This window comes from Pygocentrus nattereri, chromosome 1 (genome assembly GCF_015220715.1).
Source record: "Pygocentrus nattereri isolate fPygNat1 chromosome 1, fPygNat1.pri, whole genome shotgun sequence".
Lineage (NCBI taxonomy): Eukaryota > Metazoa > Chordata > Actinopteri > Characiformes > Serrasalmidae > Pygocentrus > Pygocentrus nattereri.
In genome coordinates this window covers 54,503,049-54,516,203 of record NC_051211.1, presented here as the reverse complement: position 1 = coordinate 54,516,203, position 13,155 = coordinate 54,503,049, and the positions used below count along the sequence as shown (strand labels likewise).

General features: G+C 40.5%; 1 protein-coding gene across 1 annotated transcript in view; it reads left to right on the top strand.

Moving 5' to 3' along the window:
• LOC108437938 (aldo-keto reductase family 1 member B1-like) overlaps nucleotides 1-12,670 on the top strand; it is a 17,487-nt gene extending 4,817 nt beyond the window's left edge. Inside the window, exons 4-10 of the mRNA XM_017715387.2 lie at nucleotides 379-456; nucleotides 582-704; nucleotides 2,637-2,743; nucleotides 6,360-6,441; nucleotides 8,923-9,006; nucleotides 9,110-9,192; nucleotides 11,247-12,670. Of these exons, the coding sequence (XP_017570876.1) occupies nucleotides 379-456; nucleotides 582-704; nucleotides 2,637-2,743; nucleotides 6,360-6,441; nucleotides 8,923-9,006; nucleotides 9,110-9,192; nucleotides 11,247-11,289 (600 nt within the window). The 3' untranslated portion in view covers nucleotides 11,290-12,670. The remainder of the gene's footprint in view (nucleotides 1-378; nucleotides 457-581; nucleotides 705-2,636; nucleotides 2,744-6,359; nucleotides 6,442-8,922; nucleotides 9,007-9,109; nucleotides 9,193-11,246) is intronic.
• Nucleotides 12,671-13,155: the final 485 nt, after the last annotated feature.

Below are 13,155 nucleotides of genomic sequence, written 5' to 3'. Positions count from 1 at the left end.
CCATTTCTAGCTTTGTAGGCCAGCGTTAGGGTTTAAATCTGATGCAGCTTCAGGAAGCCAGTGAAGGGAGCGCAGCACAAACACAATAATTCATAGTTCATAGTGATTATCCACTAATCAAAACATGGTTTTGTTTACTATACTCCATTTCTGCTGCCCCTAAACCTTACACACTGCACCTTTAAAGGCTTTAAACGTTTTTGACCGTGATCGTGTTCCGCACGACTTTTCAGAGAAAGATTTGAAAAATCGTTTTAATCCAAAAGGATTTCCGTTATTGAATTTTTTGTGTTGTATAGATCATCATTTGCTAAGAGTGTGACGTTTAGCTGGGCGATGGTTCCGTAACACCGTGTTTATCGTTATTGTATTTCTCAGGCTGGGAAAGAACAGTTTCCTCTGGACAGTGAAGGCCTAACCATCAGTGATGACACCCATTTCCTGGATACCTGGGAGGTGAGGAAATGATCGCTTATGGCTTATTGTTTGAATCTGATCTCACAGTTTCCGAGTCCGATTTAATCTCCGTGTTTCTTAATCCGTCTGCTACGTCTCACGGTGCGCTGATGTTGATGTTAAAGGGTATGGAGGAGTTGGTGGACGCTGGGCTGGTCAAGGCCATCGGCATCTCCAACTTCAACCGAGAGCAGATCGAAGCCATCCTGAACAAGCCGGGCCTCAAGTACAAACCTGCCAACCACCAGGTGGGTACTCGTACCCATCACAGGTCCTTAAAGGGGAAGTGCACAGTCATTCAGAGTGGTCCTTTTTTAGTATTTATATATTTCCCTGGAGGTCCACTTATGACATTTGTGTGGTTTTATGTACCAAAATTTTTTTTATTCCTTAATATTAAACATGCTGTTTTATTACTCTACCTTTAAACTCATATACAGTGTGTAACTGAGCTTTATTCTGATTGGCTGCCCTGTATTTTTGCATCGTTCTACAAGCAGTCCAGGCGTAAACACTCCTTATAATGTCAGTATTAATGGGTGGAGCTAAATTACTGTAGGTCGAATATGCTGATGTGATTGTGCCCGTTTTGTATCTTTAAAAAAAAAAAAAAAAAAAAAAGATTTACAGCTTATTTTTCTTGAAACGACTGTATTGACTGGGTAGTAAAAGGTTTGTTTTGAAACTGTTTGCACACTACATTAAACTCCTATTTCAAGACGGCGAGGAAAATTCAGCTTTACATGATAAATAAATTTATGGGGACCAGACTCCTCAAGATTTTTGGTTTCAAACAAAATTAAATATAACGTGGTCATTGTACACTGCACATAGTTTATAAGGGTGAATGAGAAGAGATGTGCAAGTATAAAAGCCTTTTCCTTCTTGTGCTTTTGCTGTTTATCCAAAGGCAGTAGAGAGTGGAAAGGCCAGTGGCTTTAACCTTGTTACATCGCACTCTGGCTCTTATTTACTGCGACAGATCCGAAGTCAAAGGCCTAATAAGCAGCCCGTTTGCCTGCAGCAAGCTTTATAATCTTGTTGCTTCCCTAATGTGATTTCTTTTTTGTCTGGAACGGCTGAAACTTTCCAACAAATTCTGTGTCGCTTTAATTTAAATTGAGATTTAAATTGAAAGCAACACTATGGAAGTTTTGGGGATTTGGAGACCCCTCTGGTGAGAATATGTAATTGCACGCACTGTGTAAAACATTTTGTACAGTCAGTTTTGCTTCAGACCCCCACAAGTGGACGAATCCCACTTTAGTGAGTGCGTTGAAAGAGAATTCAAAGAGAACTCAGTCTAAACTTGGTGAAGGATGAGGATGATCTACTACCCTCATCAGATCTTCATCAGTATAACGCTGAATTTTCTTTTGAGTCAGGATTATTAATGCTGCTTCTTTCAGTTTTAACGATAACATTTATATAATGCTGCTTTAAACAGAAACACTTCATAGAAACAGGCACCTGTAAATAGAAGCGTAATTGTTGTCTAATAGTTTGTTAATAATAGCTGCATTAATAAATGCTGCCTTTTGGATTAATGCTTATAAATATTTAAAAATATCTATCTGTAATCTATATTAAACACAGAATAATGATTAACCAAGCATTGAGGCAAATGTTATCACAGTAGTGAGGTAAAACAAGACAGACAATAATTAGTTATTAGTACTTATTATGAATTGATTTTATGCATGTAAATACTTACTATTTATAGCCATATATCAGTTATTAGTATATGTGTATGACTGTATTTATATTAGTATAAATACTTATATATTTAGATTTTTTTTGATTGAGACAGCCAGTGAAAATAGAGGTCATTTACATATACAGAGTAAAAGAAGCAGCCTGTTTAATGATAAGGGATGATAATGGGTTGGAAAATGCCCATGCAAATTTGAATTTTGATGGTTTTTGGTGCATAAAAGTTAACAAATATTATAATTGTACTTCAGGGGAAAATAGAAGACAAACCGGAGTAGAATATTAATGCATATCCGGCTAATATATCATTTATTAACAGCCATTAACAATTTATATAATGATTATATTGTTATTTATTAGGGACATTTACATTTTGTGCCTCAGTCTGATGGCAGTGAATCCGCAAATGTTCACCACAATACTGAATTAATTCTCTCTACCTCAGATTCTTTGTTCATTTTATCCAGATTGAGTGCCACCCCTACCTGACGCAGGAGAAGCTGATCGACTTCTGTCAGTCTAAGGGCATCACAGTGACTGCGTACAGCCCTCTGGGGTCCCCTGACCGACCATGGTGGGTGTTGTTTCTCGTCAGACTGTGACGGTGGTTGCTGTGCATTTTCCTCTTTTGGTGTTCTTAGACATAAAATATCATAAAACGAATGGATAGTTTATGGACGTCATAAAAACAAGGGATACTTTAACATGAAGGCCCAGTCCTGTTTCTTATTTTTTTTACCCCTACCCCTTGTTTTCGAGTGTCACTTTGCCTCTTGGGGCTCTTTATAAGGGGCGGTGATTGAGATCTTCCCTCTGAAATGAGACCCTCTAATAAAAGAGCATCACTTCATTAACAGCTACCAGCGCCGCTCTGTAGGCGACCCTGCCCGTCTGCAGGGACAGCAGAGGAGGGGAAAGTTCAGCTCCTCACTGCTGGACTTTAGTTACATTTAGGGATCATACGCCTTCAAAGAGGGGGGCAATTATTTATTATCACCCCCCCCCCCTCATTCTTCAGTGATATGAAGCTGAAGTCAGATATTCTCCAGGTTCTTGTTTTCCATTTCCAACAACCTACTGAAGAACCTGCTGCGCATATTCAGCTAGTGGTGTATCTAGAACTTCCAGAAGGCCTAGAGAGATCCCCTTTCTCACTGAATTGGTCTAGATCCTCGGGAAAGCAAGGATCAAACGTCACCTCATCCTTATGCGGATGGTTAATCTAACGTGCTAGGTCTTCTCTTCAGCTCCTGAAGTCCTAATGAACCAGCGGGGTCACAAACCCACATCTACTTAAATACCACAGAAAAAAAAACATGCTTGATTGGAAAATTTAATCCTGGACATTTCAAGAATTTAACCCTTTTGTTTTCACGGAAAACTATACAATGAAATAAGAGTTGTGTTGTAATACTTACAGTACTTTTAATACAATTCTATTGATTAAAAATGAATAGATCTTCTGAAGGCCTTGAGGATTCCTGACTAACCTGCCCCAGAACAGGTTAGTTGGGCAGCATCTGTTGCCATGGTAATGCGGTCCGTTTAAAAACAATCCACCGTCATGAGAAAATCCAGAGTTAGGTAGAACTGGAAAGTTTAAAGCTGCCTGGCGAAGCAGTAAATCCTGCTTATGTAATTTTCACGAGGACGTGAAAAAGCACAGAACAGTCCTAAAACCCAAGTTTAAGGAACAGCGGCTGCAGGGACGGCTTTGATCACCTGAAAACAAACTGCTTTTGACCGTCTGCTCTTATCCTGCATTCTATTTTTAATTGATGTGCATTGGCCACTAAGATAGCGTTACTGAAAAGTGAAAAGAGAGCCACGTTTAGTGAAGTTTAATTTTTACATATTCAGATTCGGTTTCATCAGTAGCTTTTAAACCATATGTTAATGTGTAAATTGTAATTGTTAGAAACCAACACGGTCCGTTTCCTGTTCAGTTTTCCTCTGAAGTTGATATATAACTCATGTATTTCTGTGGGCGGTAGCTGCTATAAGAGAAACTATTGTCAACACATTACGCCGCGAGCGGTGATCGTCGGGGTCCAAGCACTATGCGCCACAATGGAGCCAGCCCGCTTGTATTAGCTGTGGGGTCTCAAAAGAAAATGTCTGATTTTGTTGCATTGATTTGTTGATCTTGGCCTCAGAAACAGATTTCCAGTAAATAAATCTCAATTACTTTGAAAACGGTATAATATTTGGACAACTTGTAATTCTGTAGTTGTTGAGCTCAATAAACTAAATAACTCCACAGAAGTTAACCCTGTATTGTAGTATAAAGTTACAGACAAAGTTAAAGGGAAATTCCACCAAATTTTCTAAATTTCTACATAATTAGATGGTTAAGACGTGAACATTTTACCGTCATGGGCAGTTGTGGGCTAGATTTAGAGGTTAGAGAACCAGCCCTGTGACCAGAAGGCCGCCAATTCGATCCCCTGAGCTGACGGTACAGACTGAAGTGCCTGAGCAAAACTGCTCCCTGGGTGCTGTGGATAGGGCTGCCCACCGCTTTGGGCAAGCGTGCTCACTGCCCCCTATATTGTATGTGTGTGTATTCACTAGTGTGTATGTGGTGTTTCACTGCATGGACGGGTTAAATGTAGAGGTAAAATTTCCCAGCTGTGGGACTCATGAGGGTCTCTTATCAAAGTAATTCAGAATGGTTCTCATCAACTTGGATTTCTTTACAGTGATGTTGATAGGAACCAGACGTCCAATGTGTTTAATGCCTCTTAAAGCCCCCAAAGAACTTTATCACATGAAATGGTTAGAAGTGTATTGCTTAATTCATGAGACATTGTTTTATGATAACTTTACTATTAACAATGGATAATCCATAAATCAGAAAAAGACAATGGGAAGTACTAAAACGTGTGAGAAACTAGAAACGGGAACCAGAAAACGGGGAACTGAATCACGATGCTTGACATTTCAAAAGGACAATAACGACAGTCACTGTTCACAGACACGAAGACGATCTTACAGCAAGACACAGGTGATGGGAATAATATGGGGGAGGAGTTGAACGGAGCCGGATAGCTCTAGAACAACAATGCTAGAGGCCAGATCAGGATTTAAATAAATCTCGTTGCATTCTTTGTGACTTAAACTTAAATAAATTAAAATTTGACTTAAAAAAATGAATCTAACATCAAAACTAACATGCACTACTAGTAGTAATTATAATTTAGCCTGTAATGTGTTGGATTTTGCTAGTTAGAGTTTGACCTCCCAATGAGAGAAATAGTTTTTATTAGTATGAATCTATTTTAATTTATCATCCCTGTCTTAAAAAAAAAAAAAGCATCTCCAAAATGGAAACTTTACAGGAGAAGACAAAATAACTCAATGTATGTTAATGTAAAGTGTAAATGAAAGGGGTATAAAGCCCCCCAGCATTGGGCTGAGTGTCCAGAACTGACCCTTCAACATCAGTACCTCACCTCACTAATGCTCAATCAAATCCTCACAGCAATGTTCCAACATCCAGAGTAAAGTCTTCCGGAAGGGTAGAGGCTGTTACTGCAGCACAGACTCGCTATTAACACCTTCATTACAGAAGAAACGCTGAGTCTGCAGACTTTGACATGTAATCATTAATTACTCAATAATCATTAATTAATGTGTGAATATTATCTTTACTAATGAAAATTGAATTGAGCACATGTTGAAATTTTAGTACTTAAACGCAAATTTTTCTATTCATGCATGTAAAAATTAAATTTTACACATTCAACAATAACATTTCACTAATCAATTTCAAACATGCAATAATATTTTTTTTCTTGTGAAAATTAGCACCATATTAAAATGTAATGTAGAATAAAAGAATTGGTAGAATTTCTGAATGTATTTATTTATTTATTTATTTATTTATTACCTGCTATTTGCATCAACAATTTTGCTTCGTCAAGTTGAATTTCTGATGGCAAGAAATTGTGGAATAAAACTAGAATTTTTAGTTAATTATTGTTTTTAAATATTTATTCCAGGATTTTGTTTCCCATCTTCTGTTACCCAACATATTAAAACCAAAAGAAGCCCCATAACACAGCCGTTTGTTTTGTATTTAATTAGCAACAGATTTCATCTGCTTTTATAACGAAACTGAAGATCTCCCTGTAAACGGCTCAGATGAAGAGAGGATTAATGTTGGTCATTTACGTTTCCCACGTCAGGGCCAAACCAGAGGACCCTTCGCTGCTGGAGGACCCCAACATCAAGGCCATTGCTCAGAAGTACAATAAGACCACTGCTCAGGTGAGGAGACTGCAGGCAGATGCTCGTGTCTGAGCTGTATGTGCTCTGACCTTGGTCATTGTTGGTCATCCATATTGGTCATATTCCTGACATGCGTTCCGTTTCTAAATGGAATGCATGTTTCTGGTGGTGTGTTAGTGTGTGTTGCGCTGGTCTGAGTGGATCAGACACAGCAGTGCTGCTGGAGTTTTTAAAACACCTCAGTGTCGCTGCTGGACTGAGAACAGTCCACCAACCAAAATATCCAGCCAACAGCGTCCTGTGGGCAGCGTCCTGTGGGCAGCGTCCTGTGACCACTGATGAAGGACTAGAGGATGACCAACACAAACTGCAACAGCAGATGAGCTGTCGTCTCTGACTTTACATCTACAAGGTGGTCCGACAAGGTAGGAGTGTCTAATAGAGTGGACAGTGAGTGGACACAGTGTTTAAAAACTCCAGCAGCACTGCTGTGTCTGATCCACTCACACCAGCACAACACACGCTAACATGCCACCACCACGTCAGTGTTACTGCAGCGCTGAGAGTGACCCACCACTCAAATAGTACCTGCTCTGTGGGGGTCCATGGGGGTCCTGACCACTGAAGAACAGAGAAACAGAACCAGTAATGCTGTCTCTCACATCAGAGCTCATGGTTGTTATTGTTTTGTTTGCTTCTTTTAATGGTCAGAGCTCCGAGCTGAAGCAGAACCTTGACCCCCTGAGGTTCAGCTGGACGTTAGGGTTTTGTGTAGCACAATGAGCTGATATGAAGAATGATCATTTCTATTACTGCCTGATGAGTGTATTTAGTGTTGAACAGAAGAGCGCATTGGAGCCAAAGTTTGAGTGAGTTAATAACTTTATGCACATTTTCTATGGGAGGCAAATTCGGCCGAAAATTGAAATTAAAATGTAATCAGTAAAATGTAAATGCAAACCTCTTTTTTTTGCCATTTATTTTTCCAAACATCTGCACAAATATCCTGCCAAAGTTGTAAATGAAGTGAAATACCTACATTTGCAGTTTCATTTTTGAGTAATTTGTGACAAAAATAAATTGAAATCAGCTGATTGTCATTTCATGTTGGTCGTTTTTCTGGTATTTCATGGCCGTATCTAAAATGGAAAAGTTAATAGAGGAAAGAAAAGCTTCATTTTGGCTTTGGCTTTTCTTCATGATTTACTTTTCATTTCCCACTTTGCTTTTTCGTTTTCAAATGGACCAACATACAAATATATGTTAATTAGCACTAGGCGGGGCTACGGGGTACGTTTCAGGACGTCTTCAGACTTCAGAGTCAGAAAGGCATCATTCCTCGAGCTAAACTTCTTCGAGTCTCGGGGAAAACCACCGTCATGTTGGACCCAAGCGGCCTCAGAAAGTTATCAGACCAAACACAAGCCAGGTCCAGCACATACTGCTTCGTATAACAGGGAAAACTGTTGTGTATCTCGATATAAATGCCAGTGTAATCAGAGGCCGGTTGGTCTGACGTTCAGTTTCACCAGATCTGAGACCTTACAAGACAACTCACTGCTGTGTGTGTGAAAGAAATAAAACCAGGGCTAGAGTTTCTCATCATGGGTCAGAGTGCAGACTGCTCACACTTACAGAAAGGGAGGAAAAAACGCTGAAATCCACTAAAAGATCTTCTGTTCATTATTGACAGTTGGCGATGAATGGTGGTCCCAGCTCTAACTCGCAGGGTGTTAAAGGGGAGAGTGAGAGTGAGGATTTCGCACATGAGCGAGTCTTTTCTATACAATGCAGTAACGCAGTAATGCGTACAGTAATTGCTGCTGTAAACATACAAACCCAAAACTAAAACCACTGGGAAAATGTAGCTGTGAAGTGCAGATCTATAGATCCATACCAGAGACCAGCACGAGGCCCACATGACCTCGCGCACCCTGACCGTCCCTATTAAAGGGCAACTCCACCGATTTACCCAGTATTCTGGATAATTAAACAATTAAGATGTAAACAGAGCCGTTCAGAGCGGTTCGGTGTGAAACGCACTGTTCTAGATAAACATACCGAGTCAGAACTGTTCACAGTGGTGGTGATAGGAACCAGGCATCCACCTACATGATGACAGACGATATTTTTTAGAGAAGCTTGTTGGTCTTTTCTGATTTTCGCTTATCCTGTTGTCATCAACGTATGGTGGTTTTGGATAGTAAATAAAATGGCAATATTTGTATTGTAGTCATGGTGATGCCTGGTTCCCATCACCACCACTGTAAAAAAAAAAAAATCTTAATCTTAATATTTTATTGCATTTTGTTCAAGTGAGAGAAAATCTTGATTTGATTCAATCAACCATTTCACTGGAAAGTAATAGTGGAAATACTCTGGCCAAAGTCCTGCTGACAGCTTCTCCTAAGGTTTAACTTGGTCAGCAACACTGAATCCTAATCCAGTGTGCTTTGCATGTCAAGTGGGCTAAAGTGGGATTTAAATGTTTCTTTTTGTTTCACGCAAAACGCCTCGCAGGTCCTCATACGCTTCCAAATCCAGAGAAACGTCATTGTGATACCCAAGTCTGTCACTCCCTCACGCATCCAGGAGAACTTTCAAGTAAGCTCATCTCCCAGAACAGTAAAGCTCCAGGTGAAAGTCTTGAATCTAATGACGCTGAATAGTTCAAACTCATGACTCTTTACTCTGTTCATCCCCCAAGGTCTTTGACTTCAACATGACTGATGATGAGATGAAGACCATTCTAGGCTTCAACAGGAACTTCAGGGTTTGTCCCATGAACTGGTGAGTTTGGCTTTGTTGTTCAGTGCAGAACATTATTAGTTCTAGGTCACATAGGCCACTCCCACTCATGCCCAAGGTTTGGCATCCTGTCATACACCGTGACTGACCGTGGCCCTGTGACAAGCTTACTCTGCAGTTCTGTCCTCTGAATTTATGTGGCCTAACACGCTGAGCTGTTGCTGCTTGTGTACATTTCCACCTAACAATAGCCGCACTTACAGTGAGTGTATAAACAAACGTGGGTTTAGAACATAAGTGTATGTTTGTATATAAGCTGATCAGGCACAACATTATGGCCGTCTCCTTGTTTCTACGCTCATTAAACATTTTATCAGCTCCACTTAATGTATAGGTGCACTTTGTAGTGTTTAAAGCCGGCAGCATCCTGTGGGCAGCGTCCTGTGTCTGATCCACTTGTACCAGCACAACACACACTGCAGTGCTGAGAATGATCCACTACCCAGACGGTACCTGCTCTGTGAGGGTCCGTTTGGGTCCTGACCACTGAAGAACAGGGTAACAGAGTATCAGAGAAACAGATGGACTACAGTCTGTAACTGTAGAACTACAGAGTGGAACTATACAGTAAGTGGAGCTGATGAGATGGACAGTGAGCATAGAAACGAGGAGGTGGTCAGAATGTTACGCCTGTTTAGTGTATATATGTATGCATGAGTATATTGGGTATATATACCAACGGTCTGCTGACTCAGTAACTGCAGAGTTCCAAACCTCTTCTGGCTTTGACATCGGCACAAAAATTGTGCACTGGGAGCACAATCATGGCAGGGATTCCATGGCCGAGCAGCTGCATGCATGCCTTACATCATCAAGCGCAATGCCAAGCATCGGATGGAGTGGAGTAAAGCACCACCACTGGATTCCATTCTGTGGAGTGACGAATCAGCTTCTCTATCCGTCAGTCTGATGGACCAGTCTGCGTTTGGTGAATTCCAGGAGAACGTTACCTGCCTGACTGCACTGTGCCAGCTGTAAAGTTTGGTGGAGGAGGCATAATGATATGGGGTTGGGGTGTGTGTGTATATAGGTTAATGCCATTAATGTTGTAAAAAGCTGCACCTGGTTTTGTTATGAAAGATGTTGCCGTTGTTTGGGAAGATTTCACCCAACAAGTGGCCACCATGGTGAAGGTGAAGGAGTTTTCTGAAGAACATCATTAAACAACACCTGATTGGAGCTTCAGAGCCCTAACAAACACCGTGAACATCCCTGTCAGTACACGTAGCTCAATCCTATGCAAGTGGAAAGTTCGTAGAAGTTCATGAACAGGTGCACCGTGCAAGATTTCTCTCTGACTAGTGATGAGGAAGGTAAGAGAGAAGCCAGTGGTCGCTCCAAAAGAGCTGCAGGACGACCTGAAAGCTGCAGATAAGCAGAGAACAATAAGCACCGCCATCATCTCCACTCCTACACCCCACACTGAACTCCTCTGAAAGTTTAGAGATGTGTCTAAAATTTACACACCAGTTACTATGTAGACAAATCCGAACTGCTCTGGAATAATCTTCTCTGATTGGACGAAACTAAAATAAAACTCTTTGGCAATAATTCAGTTCATGTTTCGAGAAAGGACGGCTGACCTGTTAATCTAGGGCCTTGGTGACTTTAGGGAACTGAAGACTGCTGAGAAGAATGGGCCAAAACTGAACCACAGTGCTGCAAAAAGCTGATATCTTCTTACTGTAGACGTCTCAAAACTGTATCTGCCAACAACGACCATCACTGCTTCTTAAATATTATTTTTTTAAAACATCTTTTGTTTATGAAAACATAACATGTTCATATTTTATAAATACAAAGTCAGAATACATTGTGTGTGAATTTGAAGTGGGTATATGCAGTGGAAGTGTGTAAAGCAGTAACTGAGTTTTTCTCCACACTTCAGAGCCAAACCTACTAAAAAGTGTCCTCATACTTTTGGCCATGCAGTGCCTCACCAAGTTGCACACTTAAGTAGTTATTCAGGGACAGTTAAAGTAAGGATTCAGATTTTTCTCCTGGTCACTAATGTTTTTATTGTGTTTCCTCTGCAGGAGTTTGAAGCACAAAGACTATCCATTTAATGCTGAATATTGAAGGGGAAGAAACCTCGTTCAAGATGCTGCCTAAAAAGCTTCGACTCCAGTTCTTTCAGTTTTCTTTACATTTTCCCCCTAATGTGTGGTTTTCATGGCGATCTGGCCGAGTAAAGGGCGTTTACTCTTCCTTTGGTCTGTGATGGTGTTTGTGTTTTTCTCCATGTCTGCATGTTTTCATGAAGTAAGATCTCCAGTGGCCACTTGGTCACATTAGCACTCCCATATACTCCCATGCAAGAATATATAGAATTATAGTTCTAGGATTTAGAGCTATTGAATTGATTTGATATTCAGGTTGAAACACTCCACCATTTGGTAGGTCTTAACTCCACTCCCATGAAAAAGATGTAGTTTACCTTCTGTGTTCCTCCTTAAAATCTGCCAGAGAAATCCCATTATTTTAATATCGTATACGTTTGGGCGTTTCAGTCCATCACAGGGCAGACACACACAGTCACTCACACCTAGGGGCAGTTTAGCGTGTCCAGTTGGCCTGTCTGCATGTCTTTGGGCTGTGGGAGGAAACCGGAGGACACCCACACAGACACGGGGAGAACATACAGACTCCACGCAGAAATGATCCCAGTTGCCCGGCTGGGGAATCGAACCCAGGCCCTCCTTGCTGTGAGGCGACAGCGCTGCCTACCACGCCACCATGAATTACATATAATGAAGATGCTACTGAACAGGCCGTTTTTGTGCCATATTTGTGCTTTAAAATTTGCAGAAGTGTGTAGACGATGGACTTTTCTTTTCACTTCGGAAATCAACAAAACATGGAATTCAAGCAGGGGCGTCCAAACTTTTGCGTACGACTGTAGCTATAACTGAGAAAAGGTATTTGGAGGTGGTTGTTCCTTTGAAAAGGACGTGAGGTTGTCCGACAGATGAAGTGGTCGGCCCTTTTCATGCGTCCTCTGACAAAACGCAGAAATAAATGAAAATAGTTTATTTTACTAAGAGACACCAGAGCAGATCAAAGCAAGTGCAGAAACGTTCAGTACAAATCCAGGTGTTTCTCACCGAGTTTCTGCTGAGAAAGCTGTTGCTGAGGTTCTTTGGTGAGGGTATGGACGTGGTTTCCCAGTTCCTCATGTTGTGCTCGTATGGTTTTTTCCTTCTAACAAAGCACTTAAGATTAAAGACGTTATACTTCAAATGAACCCGTGTTGAGTATGGCTACGTGACCCCCTGATGTTTGTTGAACAAATGAAGCCAAAACAGATAACATATTGCCAAGAATGCAAATGAACACTCCCTGTTTTCTGGAACCATTCAGCTCATCCAGCTTTGCAAACTGGAAAAACTCATCTGAGTTCTTGGCTATAAAAGGCAAGTAGTTATATACAAAATTCAAAATAAAGCCAGTGCCTTAATCAGTTTCAGCCGTTTATTCTTCAGTGTGAAAATGTCTTGTTACTGCACGAAACAACTTCAACAAGCTCACAGTCATAAGAACGTGTTTGAACGCAAACTGTCGTTATACAGTTATGTTTTAACCTCATTTAAAGGGCATAACACTTTGTTTGTTTGTTTGTTTGTTTGTTGGTTTAATGGATGGTTAACCCTAACAAACTTTGTTCCATGGATGGCTGGACTGTCAACCATTACTCAAGTTGATTTCTAGGTAGGTACTTTTACTCAAGTAACAATACTTTTACTTAAGTAAAAGTACAAAAGTATCAGGACAAAAAAAAAAAAACTACTTCATTACCGTCTAGAAATGCAGTGAAACTTCTTAAATTCAGCATCTTTTGGCTCAGGAACCGAGGACTGTACACGTCTATTCTTTTTTTTTAATTATTATTCTTTTGGTCAAAAATAAATTGATGAAGCTCCGAAGTGAGACTAATCACAAAGCAGT